Genomic DNA, 23,986 nt, shown 5'->3' on the forward strand with positions numbered 1-23,986 from the left:
CCTCTGGAACTGTTCCTCTGTAGATCATGATCTACTTGACATCACGAAGTAGATTTTAAGGAAAAAAAAACCACAAGTGAATAAAAATAAATAAATAAATAAATAAAATAAAACAAAACAATAACAACAAAAAAAACCCCTTTTGAAATCTGGTGGTTTACTGTGATTCCAGTTCAGGCCAAGGACAGGTTGCATGAAATGAAGAAGTAAAGATAAAAAATGAAGGGCAGCTTTTATGTTTCATTCTGAATGAAGTGGGTATGTGTGCAGAAAGACATGGAGACAGAAAACATCAACCCCCTACAAGTTTCATGTAGCCCTGTGTTCTTGTTTTTCATTTACAACTGTAGGTCAATTAAACATCCCTCATTTCACTGTGTTTTACTGTTGTGCCTATGCAGAACGGGAAAAAAAAAAAACAACTGAAAACTGCAGTCTATTTTAAAAAAGAAACACAAGTTGACTTTCCTGCTGTGAACACCCCCAGGAGCTGAGGCATGGAAGGCAGTTTGCAAAGACAGAGCACCGCGCCGTGACCCCTCCTTGGCAGTGATAAAACTGAGGTTTGAACTCTGCACCCCCTGGCAGAGCCCGTGACCTGCATCCCCAAGGCTTGTCTGGGTTTCAGCAGCGTTTCTTGTTGTAATAAAAGACAACGTGTCACAGGATCAGGTCATAATCCTTCCTAGAGCTCCCAGTACTGTGAGTTCTGCTTTTAAGGGGCGAGACCAGCAGGAACCATGCTGGTAACACCACAGAATTCATCTGTAAGGGATCAGAGACTGATGTTTGAGGGAGTGTCAAGTTAATAGCTGGACTCCAAGATCCTAAGAGTCCTTTCCATCATAACTGATTCTATGGCTCTATAATTCTATAACTTACTTGTGCTTCAAACACATACAGACAGAAAAAAAAATATATAATTTCAGTCCTGGCCTATGGAATCTCCTTTCTCTGCCTCTGTAAAGGCAGTTAATAGAGTGCCCTTCAGAACTGATCAGCCCGCCAATTAGCACTGCCAAAATGATTAACCCTCCCTGGTGGGGGAAGCAGAGTCCAGTTGTGGGATCCCCAGCACAAGAGCTGGACATACTGGTGCAAGGCCAGTGAGGGGCCACGAAGATGATAAAGAGAGTGGGATACCTCTCCCATGAGGACTGCTGATCTAAGATGCTCCATTTTGAACACTTCTACACCAGTCTGCAAACGGGCACCAAGATGAATCAGAATCACCAGACACACACTGGAAATATATATAAATATACACATTATGTACAGGAAATCAGACTTATTTCTAATGCTGTCACTGGTCACATATCAGCATGACAAAACAGACACAGCCACGAAGATTTAGGGTTGTTCTAAATCCGTAACTCTGAATGCATTCCCTGATCAACTCGGGGAGGGCGTAAAGGAATTCTAAATCTCTGTCTGGCATACCAGTCTTGCAACAGAAACACAAATTGGAGAACAGAAAGAACTGAAATGAAACAAGGAACAGTTTAGTGGTAGCTCAGGAAAGAGGAAGAGGCTGCTTTAAGAATCTTGCCCACACTCATGTCAGATACCACCCTGGAGATGTAACTCCTCCCTACAACGTGGTTTCCAAATCAGAGGGTCAAGTAAGAAACTAGTTTTTGTTAAAATGACAGATTTGTTCCTTTGGTACACAAGTACCAGAGTTATTTCTGCTAATTTACTCACAAAAGCGAGGCAAATCTAAACAAGCAATAAAGCAGAAAACACCTTCAGCTCTGTTTCACTCCAATTAGCAGTTTCCAGACCTCTTACTGAGCAAGTGGGATCCCGTTCCATCAACCTAAAAATCTCATTACTCTGATTGAGGTACGTGCACCACTGCAGAGTCAGAGTGAGGGGATTCACATGGAGTGATGCTGTGCTGGTTTGCCTTGGAGAACTTTTACTGCTTAAGGTGATGAGCAAGAGCCATGAGTGAGGGGAGCAGAGAGAGGGAGAGTCAAAGGAGGTGGGAAAAGATAAATCTGGCGTGATTTGGTGACATTTATAGGGCTAACAGAGGGTCTTGCTGTATGTTTGCTGATATAGCACACTTGTCAAGGAAATACTGAAGAGGTATCTGATAGCACTAAGCATCTGCTGTTCCCAGTTGGTCAGTCCCATCCTAATGTGCAGTTCCAGACAAAGCTCTGCAGGAAAGAGAAGGTCAGTCTGTACCATCCACTGTAACTATAAGGGTTGCTGTGGCTGGACAACGGGAAAAAGCAGCAGCACTTTGATGTATTTCTGGTCACACCCCACTCCCCATTTTCAGTGGCTTCACAGCCTCCCCATTTTTATTCTGAATTATCAGAAACACTAATAAGAGCCTTTTCCACTCCCCACTTTGACTCATCTTTCTGATTAGGAGCACTGAACAAACAGATCTGAGAAACAGGCTGGCAGCAGCAGCAGTAGCAGCCTTGGTTCAGTGTATGCAGGGCATGGAAAATGCTCTGCTCTCCCAGGGACAACGGGAAAGCCACAATCAGTGACTCAGCATCAGCCCATAACTGTTCTCCAGGGAACCTGAGACAACCCCTCCAAGCATTCCTGCCTATTCCTGCGCACAGAGGGATCAGACAACAAGAATTACTCCTTGAAACAATTCCCTACCTCTGATAAACACACACCTCCCATCAACTAACGATTAAACAAGCACTGTCAAGCTTTGCCTCGTGATCCACATCTGCAGGCTGCAGCCACTACTGAAATTTTGTTGGGGTTTTTTTTGTGTAACATCTGCGCTCTGTGCAACGCAGACATGGCATTTCATTAAGCACAGGGTAATAGCTTGATTCCCTTAGGGACCTGCTGCTGGAAAATAGAACATCTCCTTTCAGAAATAGGCAAGGTCACCACATGTTCCTCAGTGCACATGCTCATTTTGGATTTGATGCTGAGATAATTGAGTATCTGCTCATTACATGTTTCCTATTAATGCAATAATGCATCCACATGTAAAACTAATTTAACAAGATCTGAGCAAACCAGCATTACATTTCAAAGCTGTCTGTGCAGCTGCAGAACACAGACAGAGAATTCTGATTTACAACCAACCTATTTTTTGTATTTTACTCTTCATGTTGGATTCAGAAGTTGAAACATAAAAAACACTGAGAAGCACAAACTCAGCTATTTTGCTCCTTCACACCACATCACCCTTTTGTAACTTACAGTTGCTTTTCTATTTAACAGGAGTCATCTTCCAGCACAATCACATACACACACTGTGAACAAGACAGCTCACAAATGTGACACCTCAGAGTTTAAACCCCTGTAGATGTAATGACAAAAGCCACAAAAATTTCACAGAGATACACGAAGAGAGATCAAAAGTTCTAGGCAAGTTCTTTCAAAATCTTTGTAAGTACTACCAAAAATCAGGAGTGCCCAGAGGACCTTACCTGAAGCGCCCAAACGTGATGCACTGTAACTAATTCTGGCCAATCTATCTGTCTGCTTTCATCTTACTTCATCCCAAACACTCATTTTATCTCTTTGTCTAGAATATTCAGAAGTTGGCAACCTGTTTTTCTCTGTTTCTCTGGTTCCTGGAATACTGCCCTGGTGGGTGTGAAAACAAGAAATTCCAGAGGATGATAGTAGATCAAAACTAAATGTAAAATGAATCACAGAATCACAGAATCTAGCTGACAAAATGGTGTTAGGTCGAAGGTTGGACCCAATGACCTCAGAGGACTTTTCCAACCCAGCTGATTCTGTGATTTCCCAAAACTGGAGAATGCAAACCACAACTGTAAATGAAAGGGCAATCTCTAGATTGTGAATGACCCATTCTATGGGTTAAAGACATACAGCAAACTCAACTGGAAACAATCTGCAAAAATTTTAAGAATTGTATTTTTTGCCCTCTTCATCTGCCACGAAATTAACAGTTAGTGGAATCAAGAGTTTCATTACTAGAAAAATAAATCTCAAAGGCTGTCAACATTTTCACAAGGAAAACACCTCTGAAGAGCAGGGTTTATGCCTTAGGCAAGAATTTTTTAGTTACTTTAAAAAGATCAGCATCACAAAAAACAGCTCCTTCCTTGAGAGGATCTGGAAGACTTGTGAATGCACCCTTAGAGTTTTTCTAACTCTAAGTCTGCAGCAACCTAAATTAGAGACCTGCCTCCTCCTTTTGCTCATCTGAAACAGCCCTTGAAGCAGTCAAAGGTTCAAGGAGAGGTCATCAAGTCCTGTTTGCTGTTGGCATGCCTAAAACTGCTGACACATGCTGAGAAGGAAAATGGGTGCAATCTGGTACAGCCGCAACAATAAAACAGCTCCAAGGGAGCCTCACCTAGAGCTAACACCATCACCAAGCTGTGCTGGCCAACTGGAGAGATAAGCCAGTGGTATTTATACATAAAATGCAAACAAAGCTTATACAGGTCTTGACAAATAATTAGGTTTGGCAATTCCAGGGCAGTGATTGTCCCTCTGGGCTCGGCACTGGTAAGCCACATCCTAAGTTCTGTGTCCAGCTCTGGAGCCCTCACTACCAGAAAGACATTGGAGTGTGTCCAGGGAAGGGGATGGAGCTGGGGAAGGGTCTGGAGCACAAGTCCTGTGAGGAGCAGCTGAGGGAGCTGGGGATGTTTAGCCTGGAGAAGAGGAGGCTCAGGGGGGACCTGCTTGCTCTCCACAACTCCCTGACAGGAGCGAGGAGCCAGGTGAGGGAACGAGTGACAGCACAAGAAGCCACAAGCTGAACCAGGGAAGGTTTAGACTGGACATTAGGGAGAAAATCTTCTCCAAAAGGGTTGTCAAGCACTGGCACAGGCTGCCAAGAGCAGTGGTTGAATCACCCTCCCTAGAGGAATTTAAAGCCATGTGGATGTGGCACTTCAGGGCAGGGTTTAGTGGTGGACTCAGCAGTGTTGGCTTAAACACTGGACTTAAAGATCTTCAGGGTCTTTTCGAACCTAAACCATTCCATGAGAGACTTGCACAAAACAACCAATGGGATTGCTTCCTTTTATGTCACGAATTTTCTTGAACATGAAAGCAACCTACCCTCCGTTAAAAACACACCAAAAATAATCGAACTCTGTTCTTGGACAGACATAAGATCTTTTCTAGCTTGCTGCCTCAAAACATTAAAAGAAAAAAATGCATTTTTTTTCTCCCAGTCATTCTTATCTCAAAGTTATCTACAGTCCTATTTTACCTCTAACTTCTGTAGAAGGAGGAGGACTATTCTTCCAGTCAAGTCTTGTTCAAACTTACAGGCCAATACTTCTAAAAATATGTTGACATTTCTCAGATTAATTCCAAGTAATTCCTTGCCTGCTAGGACCAGATCTGTCCCTTCCTCTCATTTCACATCAGCTCTGTACAGAGTCACACTAGCATTAAGCATGAGCTTGAACTCTGGCACTTACCAAAGCTGGAGGAGTCTGAGCAAGTCCACAACCTCACCACTGGCCTAAAAGCCTGAGGATCCAAGAGTCTTGAGGTCCTCGGGCCAAGTCCACTCTAGAGAACTGGTCTAGCAGTGTCTCCTTATAAATTTCTACATTAAATATAGCAAAGGACTTTTTGACATTGTTCTTGCCACTGGAAATCTGGATTTCCCCACCAGGATGGCAAACGAAAAGCTCTGCAGAATCAAGCGACGTGGGTGGAAGTCACACAGGTTCTGCTGTTCAGCCTTTGTGTTCTACTGGAAACATCTCTGGAAAACACCCTTTCCAAATGCAGCAGTGTTTTATCCCTTGCTAAGTGAGGTTAAGCTGGAGCTGACAGAGAAGATGGCAGATGCCCTTCTGTACTGCAGCAATGCAGCCACGAGGCTTTATCCTGTGAAGTTATTTTAATTTTCCAATAAGGGTGAGGAGCAGGGTGTGATGGGCTCACACTCAAGTTTTATTTTTGAATGCTAATGCTCACACGTTAGGCTTTATAAAAGGAGGGGGAAGGAACAGAGTTTATGAATGCAAAATGCTGCTCTTCTTGCAGAAATGAAATTTGGGACGGTAACACACTTTAGACAAAGAAAACTCTCACCAAACAGCAATGCAAAAAGGAAGTAGAAAGATTACAACATTACAGTGTAAAATGCTGCATTACCTATCAAAATCAGACCCAGGTTCATTAATGTAAGATTTTTTTGTTGTTGTTTTAGACACAGCAAAAACACACAACAGCTACAGCAGAACTTGGTTCTTCATGAATTGAGTAAAACGGGAGTCCTGTGCTCCACCCAAATGGATTTCAGACCAGACTCTAGAATAAACCACAGAAACTTCTTACCTTGCATTTCAACATGTTGGCCACCCTCTCTTGCATTGATTGTCCTGCCTTTGGCCTGACAAGAATATAAACTGCCTTCACCTCCGGGCTGGAGCGCAGGAGTTTTTCCACCAGCACTTTGCCCACGAAACCCGTCGCTCCCGTGATAAGAACGGTCTTCCCATTGTAATAAGCTGAGACTGCAGACATGGTGCTGTCTTGTCCTGTCCTTTCCTGCAGCAGGTACCTGAGAAGATGAAGAAATAAGGGCTTTTAAGGGCTTTGGGGACAACCTTTCTGGTCACCTGCGGCAGCTCACCTTCGTCAACGGCAATTTTAAAGATGATTTATTTTTTTTTAAAAAGTCTTTAATATGAAAATATACAGCAAAAACCTGAGAAGCTTAAAAAAACCCCAGGCTCAGCCTTGTCCTCCCTGTGACACCATAGCTGCAAACAGCAGTCTCCAACACAGCTCCTGCTGTCCAAGACTCCCAGCAGGAGATGCTCCACACGGAGCTGAAGGGTATTTATCTCCTACACGGTGAAGTGGCAGCCATGCAGCTCTCTCTGGAGTTCAGGTTGCCTGAACTAAATAACGGGGCTGGCATGACCAGGCTCCCCCCCAGTGAAGTGTCCCAGTTAAGGATTTTAATTAGATGCAATGGTTTCAGGCCTGTATGACCCCAGCCATCCTGACTCGAACTCTTAAGTTGCTTAAATGACAAACAAGGCTGGACTGAATCCTCTTAGAAAAGCCCCTCTCCCTATTAGTGCAATGGAAGCAAAACAACTCCTGTTTTTGAAGTGCTGCAGATCACAGCAAGAGTAAAGCACTTACACTGCAAGAGAAAGGCTCATGAAAAGTACCACTAAATGCTTTTGTTTTGAAAAAAAAAAGCCTTCTGAATTTGAAACCAAAAGAAACAAGAACAGTAGAACAAGGCCAATCAAGCATTCAAGAGCCAGAACAACTTCAGGCACCCCAGAAAAACTTCTCTTCCTCCTGTAGAAGCTTCACTGTTGGCCATTTCAAGTTTCTCAGCATGAGTGAACTAGCACGCTAGTGAAATGCAAACACATCAAAACTGAAATACTGCATTTGTTGCATTTTTGCAGTCTTCTAAGAGCCCCCGTTTTCACCAAACCTTTTGCATTTTTGAAGCCTAGTAAACCACTGGGGCACAGCGAAGTGTCCAGCTTAGAGAAAAAAACCACAAGCCTTCATACAGACACTGTTCTTCTTCTTTCCCAGTACTGCCTGGGACCATAGCACTTCACATCAAACAGATGAAAATCCCCAAATTTCTTTGTCCAAAACAAATCATCAGGTGTAGAAATCTGATTTAGGAAGTGGGTCAAGCAGAATAACTTCTGAGGGACACAATTTTACGAACTAAGAGCTGTGGGTATTGTGGCTCAGTGGATTTGGGTATTAGCCTACTTTCAGATATGGTCTAGATTATAATTTAAATGAACACAGAAGGTCCACCTAGGCCTATTAAAAACCTGTTCTTATTAAAGAGCTGGCCGCTTGGGAAGTTCAACAAACAGGTTAAACTCTTAGATAATGAACTTATTTATAACAGAATGTCACATCACATTCAGGTTGGGAAAAACTGGAAGACAGGAACTTGCAGAACCTGGCAGTCTGTGAAAGGGTGTGTAGGGCCAGAAGTAGCTGGTGGTTTAGCCAGATAAGATGGAAATTACAAAAGACTTAAGAAATTTGTCATGACACATGCCCTGAAACGTAGAAAAATTAGGAAGTCCTTAGTCAGTAGAGACCATACAAAATCTACTGAACATCAGGAAACAAAAAGATAAAATATAAGACTTCCAGCCACTGGATGCTTACTTCAAATTCATATTCAGAAGATCTTATCTTCCTAACCTCACCTAATATGCTGCTAGGAAAAAAAGATACATTTAGAAAGCACTTTGCACCCCAAACTTGGAGATTACTACAGTGTTTCACAGGAATTCCCCTCCTTCCCACACCTGGGGAGCAGAGAGCATTTCCCACCTGCATCACTAAACATTTCTGCTTTGCCCTATAGGTGTAGATAACTGCGCAAAACAAACTGTTAAAGGTTTCCACACGTGGACATCCAATTATTATGTTGTTTCATTCGGGTTATCTGTTTTAAAGTTATCCAAAAGGGGCTTCATCTGTTTTGGCCAGATGTTCAACGCCTGCTGGAATAGCAAAACAAATAAATCACACTCCTTGACAGGGCCCCTAAAATTAACTATGCAGCCTCAATTTGTTCTGTGTTTCTGGCAAGGGCCACACACATATAACTGACATTTTTTCCCCATCTAGGTTGAAACCACTTTGAAGGTTTGATTCCATGAAGCTGGGGAATCGATTTTTTATCTCCCCAGCTATTCTGGTATGATGAAAATGGAAGCACCAAACACAGCCACTGAAAAAAAGGAACTTCTAAGGCCAATCTGCTTTTCCTCTTGATTCTTGGCTTGACCCTGCAGGGTTAAAAAGGAAGAGAAATCACATCCTTTCTATTTTCTGTAGCAAATGAGTCCAAGTGAGGAAGCACACAGTTAGTAGGGCAAGTTTCAGAGTTGGATCCAGTTGCTCAGGGCCACAATAAAAGGCTATGAAGAATGAGATGATGTTTGCCTCTTAAGGGATCAGATTTGTGTCTCCATGCAGTACATTTATTTTTCCCTTTCCTAAGTGAGCTTTAGAAAAAAACACAAAAATCTTGTACCCATCTGATGCCACGATAAGTATCAGGAAAGAATATCTGTGTATTTGTTTAATGTGCACAAACAAATTGATGTTTCCAGATCACGACACAAGAGCCAGAATGCTGCAATTTGATATGATCAGACAGATCCCTGAATCTCCACTGCCCAAGCAAATTTAAAGAGGTTTTTACTAGGTTCCAAAATCAAAGGCAGTTTGATATAAACTTTCCAGTTTATATTCAGCATGGCTAAAATTTTCTTTTCAACTTAGTCTTGACTTTTTTATTTTTTAGAACTATCTTTGGGTTCTTTTGTATTTTCAGGAGTGTGATTTATTCTTCCCTGTTTTAATTGATTTTGGTCTTTGTAAAGGAAGTACTGCAGAAGCTATGGAGACTTTAAGAAACCAGAAGATTTCTGAGGTTAAAGGGTGTGATCCAAGAAATGCCTGCTCACCTGACCCTTTGGATGTCTCCTTCAAAACACAGAGAACTCTATGCACGCCTTTTTGGCTTTTCTACACTCAGTCAAAGGAACGAAAATTGTTTCCTGGAGTAAGGTTATACTTCACTTTTAATTTTAATGAAAGCTCAGTCAATACTGTACATGGACTATTTCCCAGTCAATTAAACTGCAAGGGATTAAGCGCCTGGTAGAACTGGTGAACCACGGTCAGCAATTGCTGTGAGCTGACCCTTACTCTGAGGTAAAGGAGGATAAAGACAATTTCATAGCCTAAGGGTCCTCTCTGTGGAGAGAAAGCCACTGAACTGTGGAGAAAAGCCCACACTAGAGTTTCCTGAAGCCCAATTCAAGTAGCCCAATTCAACTCAAAACTAAAAATTACAATTAATGGCAAATAACATTTTTTGAAACAAAGCTACAAGACAGAAAGAGAGTCCTTTAAGACTAAACAACTTTTGGCTATTTCTCCAAAAATAAATTTTTAATCTTGGGTGCAAATATCCAATCATACATAAGGCAGTTTTCTTTAATCAGGATTCTGGAAGAGTCATAATTAAACTGGGACATGCACAGAAAGAAAAATTCCTCTGTTGCTTCAGAGAACTTGCACAGCTGAGATCAGACAAAAGCAATATAAAGTAGCCACAGACTATTTCAGTCTCATCAATTTGCTTCTTCAGTCTATTAATTATTTTATGAGTTTAAAATGGACTGAACACTGGGGATGCCTGAACAATGCATCTTCATATAATTATTTTCTCTTTTACATTTTGCCCCAGGATGTGTGACAGAGACTCCACAAACTAGGCATGTAATTAAAATACATAAAAGCAATTCTTCCTGATGCGTGCTCTTTGCCTGAAAGCACTTGTTGTTAGTTTAATCATCAGCAAATAAATAATCCCACAAATTGGACTGTAGCAGGAACAACCTGATCTTTTCACTTTTGTGGACAGCAGAGGTGGATCCACGAACAATGAGCAATTTTCCTCCAGTGCCAATGAATATACAGCAATTGTATGGCTTGAAGCAGACCAGTATAATCCAAGGACAGCATGCACATGGTATGCAGAGGCAGGAACAGTGTTACCACCACCTCCTATGGAGCAACAAAACGCTCCATTCCACACTTAAAGAACAAAAATTGAAAAGAAAAAAAAATTCAATAATCATCTATATATGTTTCATTTATGTGCTGGCACTAGAAACAAGGGCTCTCACAGCATCCATCAATTCACAATGGGATCTTAGGTGTGTGCAGGTAACATTAGTCATGCAGGCTCTGCCATCTGAGATGCTTTATATGGATGTCAAGGTTTTGTTTGAGCACCAGGATCTGCCTCGGAGATTTCACAGCTTATTTTTAGCCCCGGGACATCTGGAAGCAATGGAGCGTGCTGTGGCCTCAGAGTCCCAGAGCAGAGCCTCACACCACGCTCTGGAGCAATAGCTGGAGCAGTGACATGTTCTTCATCAACAGTGACTTAACTCCTGGCTTCTCAGCAACAGCGGGAGGAGCCTCTTGTCACTCAAGCTCCACTGATTTCATTTACTGGGCCAAACTCACGGCCAGGGAAGCTCCACTGGCATGACCCAACACTTCAGCTGGGATTAACAAGAGTTAGCTCAGATTTGAGCCTTTATACTGAAAAATATTTTCTGCGTTTTCCAGTAATAAATAAAGAGTGACTCAGAGTGGAAAATGGCCGCAGTTCAGCACTGCACGACGTTTGTGCTGCTAACAAGAACGAGCAGGGAGCACCAGCCACGATGCACTCCAGTTACATAACGTGTTTCCAAAGGCCACAGGAAGATTTGTGCAGCATGTGATGCTTGGGAAGAGGTGGGGGAGAATTTTTACGGATGGCAAAAAAAAAAAAATGAAGCAAAGAGGATGTTAAAATGGCTGTTCCAGGGACAAATTAAAAAGATCCTCACGGTTTGTTAAACTTCCCATGGTTATTTAACAGCACGAGCAACCTACCAGCAATAACAAACTGGCAAAGATAAACCTTCTCTCACTTTTAGCTACAGAATTAAAAGGAAGGTCATAATCCACCCTTTGTACAGGCACTGTAGCTGCTAATGCAGCATAAAGAAATAAAACCCCTGCGATTCAAAGATGGGCACATTTACAGCCAGACTGAACTCCTGATGATAATCCTCTTTGTGGGAGATTTTGCTCCAAGCAATTTACACCAAATATAAATGTTGTTGCTAGAAGCCTGAAAGTTAAACCACTTTTTCTCCAGCTAAGATATTTCAAATCATTTTTTGGTTTGCCAGCAGTACCGAGTCAAGTCCACACCAGCATATCCAAGAAGCAATAATCATCTAGGAGATGCAAGGAGAGACTCTCATTGCTCCCAGAGACCCTTCAAGATTTGAAAAACCACACCAGTTTTGCAATTTGTGTTAATTTATAACAGTGAAATCTAAAGAGACAGTGCAGTGTGACAGCATAATTAAGAGCTGGAGGTAATGAGCAGCATGCACAGCCTGATCCTGCTACATCACATCGGGACAGCAGCTCTCCATCCTTTGGAAATCACCGGGAGTTGTGGCTGCTGGGCTCGAGATCTGCCAGCAGAACAAGATGCAGATGCAGGGCAAAAGCCTGAATTTCAAGATTTGGTCACTGTGTAAGCACTACCTGTATACCTGCAGGGACCACCCGACTCTTCTAAGCAGCCCAAACTGTTTGACACCGTTCAGAACCAGAGAAGAACAAATGAAGCACAAGGGCTACTGATGCAACACAACACAGGAGAAGCCCCTTGAGTTTTTTATTCTCTCTCAGTCTCATTATGTTCTCTCTAAAACTGATGAAAACAAGCCTGTGAACATTTTGGAGCTGGAACGAGGCACAATCCTCCGTGTGTGATACGGGATTCTGAAGAACAAATATTTCCCAGTAGCTCAAGTACGGCTGTATTCTGCCTCTCCCCTGTTTCATCAGTCACCTTAAAAGAGCTGCAGCTACCAGGGACATCAAAGGAGCTGTTTCTGCAGGCTCGATTCTGCATCACACATCATTTGTACCCACTCTCCCTTTTTTTAAGGGGGAGCCCTCCCTTTCTTTCTGAGAGATAGCGGTTGGAAAGCCACTGGAGCAAATTGCTGGATCAAAGCTTAGGTGCTGTGCAGAGATCAGGACTAGAAGGGAGTTTTTTTGCTCTGCCTCAGCATAATTAAATGCAGACATCCTACATCACAGCATTTCTGCAGGCAACCCTCTCCCTTCTCTTTCCCCCAGTTCATTCTTCACAGCCATTTTCACCTTGCTCTTTCTCCTGGGGTCTCTACAACCAGCAGTCCTCCCTCAAGACCCTAAACCCAAACCCTTGCCATAACCACTGCACAGCAATCACACTGCACCTCACCGTTGCAGGAGGGAGGTCTCTCAGTGAATAAGTCTGTAACTCTCTCTGTGGTGACAGTCTGGTCTGGCAGATTTATTTTATCTTAGTGATCTCAGTTGATAAGTTATTAGCATCCAACAGCTAATGTATTAGCATTCGAAGATTCTTCTGTCCTTTTCCACTGCTTGGAATACTCACACACAAAGAATTTGAGGGTAAAAGGAGGCTGAGGTGTTTCAGTGTTTTTTGTTTTTCAAGCCTCACTTTTGGAGCAGCCCATTTAGCACAGCTGCTCTGAAGCACAGCAGCTTCAGGGCTGTTACCTCCCCGTTGATTCCCACATTCCAGCACTGATGGAAAACCAGCCCAGAACGGCCCAAGCCACACAGGGTAACTAAAAACTGCCTGCATTGCTGAAACAAATGAAAAAGAAGTGGTGATTGATAGCAGCAGTGTGAGTATTTATGTGACTACAGCAATGATGTTCTTCACAAAGGCACTGTCATGAGATAAAAAAGAATGGTCTTCACTCAAGATTCTGAGTCAACAGCAATATTGATCCAAGGAGATCAATCCAGTAAGTAAATCTATGTCACGCAGTGATGGAGAGACTTGCCTTCCCTTTCCTACTGTCACCCCATCCAGCTCTCCTGCCAGGTAAATACATAAGCACAATGCTTAGGACGCCTAATGAAATCAAATGAAATTGCATTTATGTGTTTTCATAACAAAACAAAACAAAACAAAAAAATAAAAATAACAGAAAACAACAAAAGAAGAAACTGAGGGAAACGTACAGGACTGTGGTCAAGTGATGACCCCTTAATGACCATGCTTTAAAAAGACAAACTCTTATCTACCTTTCTGTTGTTACAGCCCTTTTTCACAGCTATGTCCAGTGGAAGATGTAAATAGAAAACATGAGTAGCTCTGTACCCCTGTGCATATTTATATCTGCATGTTTGTATTAAGCTTCAAAACAAATACAAAATAATTACTAATTGGCTGAATAACACCAGCTGAAAGACAGCGAGGCAGCTGCAGGGATTCAGCCATACACAGTTTCTGACGAGCACAGACTTCCCCATTCAGTCTGTCTGGATTTCCATGAGCATAAAGGATTTTACTGAAGACTTTTCTTTAATAAAATGCATGTACTTGTGTAGTACATGCACAGGGAACCATTTTCAGGTTCACTTTAGACACAAAAATCTGTCGACTGCTTTTTTCAACCATTTTTACAATAACCTCATACTGCAAACCCTTATAAGACGTGACAGGGCAAATATTCCTTTTCCTCCATCCCTTCCAATTGCCTGAATTTGCCAGTACCTTCCTTGTAAGACAGAGGAAAACTACTTAGCAGCTGAGAAGCTCTTGACATGTTGTGAGGGAAATGTCTGGATGAGCTCAGATAGTACAGCAGCACGGTTTGTGCTGCCTGACAGAAAAATGCAGTGACTGCACTAGGAAGTTCAGCAGTCCTGTGACAGCAAGCTAAAATGGAATTTCACACTTTGCATCTCAGATCTAACGGAGTGGAAAAAAAAAATCACCTGCTGTGTTCGGACACAGATTTAAGGTTAATTAAATAACTGTAATTATTTTTCTTTCCAATAGAGAGCTCAGCAGTCTGAGCAGTTTTATACTGAGGCTTTATTAAGAACTGCAGTCTAGAACCTGGTTACTCTTGTCTTGGTTGGGATTGAAAGATAAAAATGTTGGAATACATCCCACTAAGAGGAGTCTTCTTATAAGGATGAGCAGACTGATAGTCTATACTATTAATTTCATAGCAAAGCATATATAAATACAGACATATGTTTTCAAACCCAAAGATTTAAGATACCTTTAAGTGTTTGTTTGGTTTTTTAATTGAAACGTGACAGAGAACATTATAAATTGAAATACCACAGGTTTGCCTTTTACCTTATCATCCACTCAAAACTCAGACAGATTAAACACAAACAAAAAGCTTTTTTTTTTTTTTCATTTCTGCCACATTTCTCTGTTGTTCAGTCTTAGAGCATTTGATGTGAACCTGGCAATCCATCAGGCAGCAACAACTGCAGCCTGGGCTGTTCTGTCCAGCTGCTGAAACAAGACAGAAGATATCCAGGTATATTCTAAATATGGGCAGGATGAGGGTGACCATGCCGTGGATGCTAAGTGAGACTACAAAACACAGCTTCTATTTAAAATAAATAAATAAATAAGCAAAGGTAAGAGGACAGCAGAGAGGAGAGTTTGTAGGACTCCCTGTGAGAGTGTTTATGCAGGACTTTCCATTCAGCTTCTACCACAACGAACTGAGTGTGCAAATCCAGGAGTTCTCCTCCCTGTGCTCCACCCAGAATTACCCACAGCAGCTTTAAAACAAAGTAGTTCTGTGATCTCTAATCACTCCTGGGAGATAACTCAGCGATCTGCATCCACTGACCAAGTGGAACCTGAACTTTGACAGAAAATAAATTTCCTTAACGCTGAGACCAACAGCTTGAAAGAAATGAAAAACAACTTGTGAGGGCCTCCCCATGTGCAGGACACAGTTCAGAAGAAGTGGAAAATGGACAGAGAGCTTCTCATTTCTTGGCATCTGACAGCCATCACCATAATATTTTGGGATGGATTTTAAAGATGCAGTTTTTGAAGAAGGTATCAACAACACAGAAATCATGGTCTCACTTGCACTTATGTTTTCAAACTTCTTTTTCTACCCCCATCAGCTCTTCCCTTATTTGAAACTGAGCTACATAATAAGTAAGCAGAACTCATTTTACCAACAGTGAGAACATTTTCACAAAATCTTTCACAATTAAACAGATTGCACTCTTGATACTAAATATTATCTCCATTTCTGAGAGTTTTGTTACTCTCAGGAGGAAGTTTTGCTGCCTCTTGATCCTCATCAGATGGCTTTAGGGATTTTTGACTCTTCTAACTAGAGTCACCTCTCTTTCCTCTACCAGCATAAACAGACTGAGAAAACAAAAATAAAACTACAAAGCAAACGTGAAGTGAGGCCAAGGATGCTGTTTTAAAATACAGAGAGAGATGCAAAATCCTGAAATACCCCAGAGAAACAAAGAATACGTGTATTTCATTAATCCCACTATTAGGAGCAATGCAATTCACAGGGGCTGCTAATGAATTAGGGTTAATGGTGCAGTGCTAAGCAGCCACTTTTTTTTTCCTCTTTTGGAGATCTGTGTTTAGCTCTTTGGGGTTGTTTAGGTAATTCTGTAAAAGTAACTTCCATTTCAGAAACCAATGAGCACAACAGCAAGAAAGGCCATATATGCTGTAAGACACATTGATTTTATCAAAATAGTTACTGCAGCATTACAATTTCATCATTCTCAGGTGCATATGAACATTTTAAAAAGTCTTTTGTTGTCGTTGTTGTTGGTTTGGGGTTTTTTTTTGGTTCTTGATGGGTTTTGGTTTCTTGATTTTTTTTTTGCCATGCAGTTATTCCTCTCACTCAAGAGCAAAAAAAGACAAAAATGTGGATTCAGTGGGGAAATAATAATAAAATGTGGAAGAAGCCAACCAGAAGATCAAAAATATATCCTTCCCAATTAGATTTTCTCACAAACTCCAGGGAAAATACACTCCTCAAATCCCCTCACTCGGTTTCTGTGGAAGACAGGCAGCACAGCCTGCAGACTTCTCTCCCCAAAGTTCTCCAAGAAACACAAACATTTACTCTTCAGATAAAGGGAAAAGAGCAGGAAGAGGAAACTAAAGACAATTCCCTGGAGTTACTGAAAGCTGCATTAAGGAACTTTCCTCTTCACATCAGCAGCTCTGAATAATGAGGCAGCAGAGAGCTTTGCAGCACTGGGAGCCTTTCAAACACACTTCTCCAGAAAGAAGAGACAATAAAATGTCAATAGAAAATGCCTCTTGGCTGGCAGAGAGAAAACTTTTCCTCCTTTTTCCAAATACAGGGACCAATTTTTTTTTTTCTTCCCCTCTTCTCCAGTATTTGGAAGACAAGCTGATGAGAGATGACAAGACGCATTTATGGAAGTTCAAAAAAATCCAGCACTGAATAAAACATAAGTTCAGAATCATAAAAAGGATGGTCAGACTGTACCAATGTCATCTAATACATCCTCTGTGCGCTGAAATGCAAGAAGGGAAGAAGTAATTCAATGATGATTTAGCTCTAAAAGTTCAAGGAAAGTTTGAATTAAGTTTAAAATATTTGAATAGTTCTGTTGTAATCAGCGCCAGGTTCAAGAAAGTGCACATGTTCTCCTTAATTACAAATTTCCTTCTCATCACTAAGAAGCTCTGCATTCAAAATTTACGTGCTCCTATACTAAATTTTTTTTAATTACTTTTTAATTTTACTTTTTATTGGCCAACATTTAAGATATTAGTTATCAAGAGAAATAAAAATACCCACAAATCTTGCAATGCTGGTTTCCCCCCACCAATCTCATCCTAGCATGATGAGATAAAATAAAGGAATTCCTCTGGATGGATTAGGGTGTGCCTGCCCTGAAAATGCACAAGACCACACAGGGTTGGTATATTAAAATAGCTTCAAGTAGCACGGTGAAGTACAGAAATAAATATGCCTCCTATGATTATTCTTTTTTTTAAAGCCTTTTCTATTCTTGTAGGGACAGCAAATTGCTATGTTCCAAGGTAGAAGTATTTAGGACCCCTTTAAAATTAAGGATTTATCCATATCATTTAAGAAAAAAATATCTTATGACTCAATTCCTGTTAATAATCTTTTTTACTTCATTTTTCCAAGAAATGATGCTCTCTTTAAGTTTTGTATGACCTCACGATCTTGGAGACAAAACTCACAGCCTGAAGATATAAATACCAAGCAAATGTTACTGGTTCTGAAGCAGTACCAAGCTGCTTTGGTGCTTTTAGCTCCATCACCCTAAGACACAGAAAGCAGCCTCATTCTCTCTGACGCCTCTGTAATCCGTGTGTTTTAAATTCTGATATTCAGAACAAGCCTGACCTCCTCCTCTCAGTTCCTTTGTGCCCAGCAGAACCCAAAAGATTTGCCCTTTTTAACTAGGTCTCTCATCTCCTGGATCACAGGGGAGTCTCACACAAGTTCAGAGTTCTGTCCTCACCCCAAATCCCTGGAGATGCTGTGAAAATAAAACATCAACGTGCGTTGTAGTAACCTCTGTGTGTGCAGAACTACCTCTCAGGAAAAACAACCTTTTACCAATCCCTCCTTCTCGAAACAGCAGCCAAAAATCCCCCCCACACACTCCCCTTGGATTTCTTACTGCTAATCTCAGGTCCAGATAAGAGTCCTATTATTAAGAAGGGCTGACATAAAGCACACAGAGATTGCCAGGCTGGAAATTCCTTGCCAAAATACACAGCCCAGATGGGCAGGGACATAGAAAGGTAGAGTGTATCAACACTAGGATTGCCACAAGAAAGAAAAAAAAGTTTGTTACTAGCAGCCAAAACACACACTGACCTTGCCAAAAAGTAGCCTTTGAGGCAGGACACTTCCTGCAATACAGAGATATTTACTAAAATAAGCACACAGAGATTAGGGCTCCTACTCAACTACATTTCTCAGGGCAAAGAAAGTACTACATAGCAGTAACAACCATTTTTTCTCTCCAGTTTAATGGCATAAAAGCAGGACCTCCCTGTTGCTGTGAGAGCAAAAGCAAAATGAAACAGGAGAGGTGTTTCACTCTGCTCAAAATTTTATTTCTTGAAGTCTCTGTAGCACAAAATGCTATTTTAGGAAAAACATTTTTTTCCCCTCCCTGGCAGTGCAAATCAGCCCAAAACTCAGCATATTTGGCTTCCTGAAAATTTTTCCTGGCCGAGAACTCACACCCTACAGAGACTCCCCGTTGTAACCGCTGCCAATTCTCTCTGCTGACCCCTTTCCAAAAGAGGAGGAACAGAGAAAAAAGGTGCCAGCCAGAGCAACAGCACAACCCAGGGATCCCTGTTTTATCAGGAGGGTGTTTGAAGGCAGAACAAACAACGCTCCAAGGTGGCCCTAATTTGCACTGGAAGCCAGCGTTGGTTTTGGGAAATTGCCACCTCATCCATCGTAGGCTTTGCCACCACATCCCTCTCCTCTTTGGTTTTGTGCTGAACACACGCCAAGAAACCTGGATTTTAACAACTGAATGGCAGAGATGCCCTGCAAGAGAGACAGTCCTAAACAACCAGAAGGGGAAGAAATCGTGCCTGTGAACACAGTGTGAGCCTTCTGGCAGGGGGAAGCTCAAGCACAGATACAGGAGGGACAACGGTAGCTGATTTGTGCTGGGAAAACAATTATTAATTTGCGTAGTACTTACTGGGAAATTATTTTGATCTAATTGAAACCTGCTAACAACACAGAGGAAAAAAGGGCTGCTGTTGAGACATACAATTCGAGGGGCTGAAGAAGAAATGCAATTAGAGTGATCCTGTGTACCCAAAATTCCAAGAGGATAAAGAGATTGTCAAAAGGGAGTGGAAGATCCGTTTCTTACAAATAAGAGTCAGGAATTCTTGTGGATTTTCCAGACCTACAGAAAACTTCAGCATTCCAAGTCACAGAGTTCAGCAGGACAGAAAGAGCCCATATTGAGTATTTCACAGAACGAGCAGAGATCATCCTCAGAAACAACGACAGAAAATAAAAACTATTATCTACGATCTAAAAGTCAAGGGAAAGTAGAAGAAAGGCTCCTTTGCACTGCCAGGTTCCCCAGCTGGCTGTGAGGTGTCAGGTTTCCCAGGTGCCAAAGGCTCCATCCGAGCAATTAGCAGCACTAATGAGTGTAAAACACAGCGATGCCCGTAGGTGATACAGAGGTTCTTAGATCATCTTTGCACGACAGGAAAATCTTCTGATAGCAGGCTGATCCTTCCAAATTTACAGTACCTGAAGTTTAACTGAGACAGAGTCTGAGCCAATTAATTTGCTATATGTGTAGATTCATAAGCCTTAATTACAACTCTTCAGTTTTGATATTGAAACAATCAGTGCAGTTTATTTCAGAAGGGAGAAGCATCACTGATCCTCAGCAGCTCCCTTTTATGGGTCTCTGAAGGTGCACTCTGGCTAAACACAGAGGTTCTGGCAGCAGCTTTAAGGTTTTCTAGAAATTCCTACACCTTTAGCAACTCAGGCCATGTTTTCTTGCCCCTTCATTTGGGCAGCAAGAAACCTTGTGGGGTCAGCTTGTGAATTAAACAAATTCACTGGACTGGTTTATGATGTGGCTTGAGAAAGTCTTGAGTCAGCGCTGCAGAGGGTGTGGTGAGACAGTGGTGGGATGAGGCAGGGGCAGGAAAAATTCCCTGTATCACTGCCAATGCCTTCAAATTGTGAAACACTGGCCTGCCAGCAGGAACAGTTAACCCACCTTTTCTCAGCAAGCACTCCAATTTTAATATTTAACAATCAGAACAGTTACAGCAGCTTTCCCCAGGATTTGCATGAGGGCTCACTCAAACAGTTTCAGCCTAACTCTCCCAACTCCTTGGGGTGTTTTGCCAATACTCTGCTACTTCCCTTCAAAAGACTTTCTTCTCTTTCCCCTTATTTATAGAATCACAGCACTGTTTAGAAGACAGCCTGCAGGGTTGTCTTCACCTTGGCCACCAAGCAAGAAGGAATAAAACCAAACCCTGGTAGCCACCACCAGCCTTAAACCACCACTTCTATGAAAGAGTCACAGCTGGTAATGGAGAAGTGAGGATAGAGGGGGATCCCTTAGAAGGGAAAATCCCAGCCCAGCACTGATGAGAAGCTCTAGCATCCCTTACAGGGCAAGAATCTAGGAACATGGCTTACCTGGAGGGGGAAAAGAAAAAAATCAGCTCTTACAGAAGCTCATCTGCATGCAGTCAGTTTAGTGAGGAAAGCCAGCCCAGCTCTCGAGTAACATGGGAAAATTTATTGCACAGTACAGGGATCATCCAGTCCCTCCTTCCTATTTGCTGTGAGGGAGGTGCTGCAAGGTTTGCAGGAAGTAGGGAAGCCATTAGTGGTTAGGAAATAAAACAGCTCCAGGACACACTGGGCACACGCAGTCATGGCACACACCACGAAACACGGGAGAAGAATTGCAACAGCCACAGGCAAGTTGACACTGCAGCCCAGATGAGATTTTTATTTGACAGATCTTTCTAGAAGATATACCCTCCTCTCTGCACAATGGGTTTAGCATTTTTAATTTGCAGCTGAATTGAAAGATGAGTCACTTTATCACAAAACAGCTCCGGCATAAATCAGGTTTCAGCCTGTGACAGCAGAACTACTGTGCACACAATACAATCTGTTGAGGCAATTTCACACTCCTTTCCTAATGACTAGGGAAAAGAGCCCCTTTATTCTGGAGTTTGTTATATCTTCATTTTCACTGAAATAGTGTAATATGATGCTTTCATGTTCCTCTCCATGCATCAGAGCAAACAGATTCCAGGCTGTAGGTCCTCCCTGTGCCCTATCCTAGAGCAAAACCAGTCAGCCCAGCAAGAAACCAGCAGCCACTCAGATTAAAACAAGAACTGCTTTCTCTCCTCACAGAGAATATACCTATTTCAGCTGCATCCAACAGATTTTCTTGAAAAACCTGGTGAAGAAAAAGTGAAAATATGTATGCTTCACTCAAACAACTTGTCCTCCCACTTAACGAAGGCCAATATTGACACAGCCAAGACGTACAAAAAAGAGCTTGTCCCTCTTTACTGTAAGGACCTAAAACCACAATCCTAAACAAACAGACTGAGTAGCTCTGACTAAAACAAGCCTCCCTTTTGACTCCCAGGGCGTTGTAGGGAGGAAGGTGGGAGGGGAATGGCATGAAACACCCTGAAAAGAAAGGAGCTCAGTGATCTATCTCCTGGTGTGCCCTGGGTGTCCTGTCTGTGCCACCCACAAGCTCTGACCTGCCTGCCCTTCAGTATTCCCTGTCCACTGTAATTTCCATTTCCCAGGCAGGAGTCACTTTAACCCACAGGCTAAAATTTAATCAAGCACCAGTTGGGTATCTTTGCAGTAATGGCACCTGAAATGAGCTAATTGGGCTTTTTCCTGTTTTTGTGACTCCTAGGGCAGGTGTTTTGCAGCCTCTCAGTGAAATTTGTGCAAGAGGCCTTTTCTCTCTCAAAATTACATACAGACTATCCCAATTAAATACCATCCCACATGAATAAATATCCATTTCACAGAAGCATTCATTGCAGGAAAGGAGCTGATGGCTGTTGTGCAGCCAGTGGATGAGGCACACACCTGCCGATCCGGAGACCTTCGTGGCAGAACTGAATTAAACATGAACTTTAGGAAGCGTTGCATAAATGTCCTACTTCTCTCTCTATAAAACCTCTCTATCTCATCCCAATAAGGTTCAATAAACTGTGCATTTTACTTTCTTTTTTCCTACCCAGAACACTACTACTCCACACTATCCTTTCTCCTTTTGAAAACCAAAATTTTTCGTAACCCTCCCTTCTGACACAGATATTAGATGTTTTTTTCTTATCCAGCATAAACATAAATGCTGAAGTTAGCAGAATTTCCTGAGCAAAGGAAATACCAAGTCTTAAGTCTAGTTATTCCTCCTCCTCATTTCATCTCAATCAGTTCTTGCTACGTATTCTACTATTAAATTTTTCCTTGTGTATCTTTTCCAGTCAAATCTTTAGCTCAGGCTGTTCTTTAAAAACCCTCCCTGGGTTTGCTGACTGTCATCAGAGAGAGATGAGACAGAGCATCACGAGAAAGCACCACACTGCCTTTGCCTAAACGTGTGAAGCTACCTTGAGTTCATCTCCATTTCACATTTCAGTGCCAGTAGCCTGGGGACTTCTGCCCATTTATCACTGAGCAGCATCTGCCTTTTCCTCCTCCCTCTCTCTCAACACCGTGCCACAAAGATGAACTTCACTTTATTACCTGCTGTCAACCCTTCACTTCTCTGGAGTGCCTGCATGGGAAGTAAAAGTGGTTTAGGTTTGCTCGTAAAATCCACTGCTCGTTCTTCTCTCAGAGCAGATAATCCACCAGTTGCAGACTGGTGTAGGAGAATCCTAGGGCAGGAGATGCTCCAAGCACTGCACTCTTCTGGCACAGCACAGAAGGAAAATTAACCAGAACTGCAAAGAGAAATTAAGCTAAAAGTCTTCTCCTTGCAAGTAAAAAAAAAAAAAAAAAAAATTAAAAAGGAGCTTCACAAGCCTTTTGAAACCACTTCAGATATAAAACCACTTCAGATTTCCTGCAACTTAAAGGTCAAATAAAACTCTCCACTTTTCAAGCTGCTTTCGATTAACTCCACTTGGAAGTGTCTGTATTTAAAATAGAGTATTTTAAATTACATATTTTTCTACAGTATGTGAAGGTACATGTAAGAGGTCTTGTTCTAATTACTGTTCTTATACTGGTCTATAATTATTGATTACTCTGATTATAACAGCATTTTGTACCATTTTTCCTTCAAAAAATACAAGGAAGGATGAGGAAAAAAAAAAAAAAAACAAAACACATGAAAGGGGGAAGGGGAGCTGAAGGTTAGTTAGTTTGCTGGGCTGGCACTCAGTTTGGCTTGCTGTAAATGGTACACTGACCTCTGGCAAACACCCCTGAAAACAGGTCTTAAAACCAGCCTTCATTAACACTCATGAAGATGATGGAAAAGGAAATAATTAAAACTCAGTATAAATTATCCTGTTGCTTAGGCAAAAACAACTCAGACGTTATAAACAGACCTAAACGCAGCTAAATTTTCCAAGCAACGTAAGGAACTCTATCCAGAAAGAAATAAAAATACTTTCAAAACCACTGAGTTTCGTGGGGGTTATGCAACTTCTCCATAGTTTGGTTTTTTTTTTCAGTGCACTAATCAAATGTCTTGGTATGACAATTCCTGGTTTTGAACAACAGATTACCAGTAATTATTTTGGCCAGTTTTCCTGAGATGTCTCAGCCTCCTGCCTGAACCTGCTCCCCAGAAAACAACTCCTTTTCACCCAGGGAACACTGCCTGCTTAATGACAGGCTTATGAAAACCCAAATGAAGTATTTTTATCTTTCCAGCATTGGGAAAGCCTCCAAATAGCTACTGAATGACTAAAATCAGGGAGTGTCCGAGCAGGGAGACTGATTCAGAAAGAAAAAGGCTTTGTCTGCTCTCTGGAAGCCACAGCCTGTGAGCTGCCCTCTTC

General features: G+C 41.9%; 1 protein-coding gene across 1 annotated transcript in view; it reads right to left on the bottom strand.

Annotated features, from left to right (window-relative positions):
* LOC114069071 (fatty acyl-CoA reductase 1-like) overlaps positions 1-23,986 on the bottom strand; it is a gene marked incomplete at its 3' end in the record, with an annotated part of 96,528 nt that overhangs the window by 37,412 nt on the left and 35,130 nt on the right. Inside the window, exon 2 of the mRNA XM_027905613.1 lies at positions 6,283-6,508. Within this exon, the coding sequence (XP_027761414.1) occupies positions 6,283-6,471 (189 nt within the window). The remainder of the gene's footprint in view (positions 1-6,282; positions 6,509-23,986) is intronic.

This window comes from Empidonax traillii, unplaced genomic scaffold (assembly GCF_003031625.1).
Source record: "Empidonax traillii isolate 1590-97213 ecotype Southwest subspecies unplaced genomic scaffold, ASM303162v1 scaffold1177:size161349, whole genome shotgun sequence".
NCBI classification, from domain to species: Eukaryota; Metazoa; Chordata; class Aves; order Passeriformes; family Tyrannidae; genus Empidonax; species Empidonax traillii.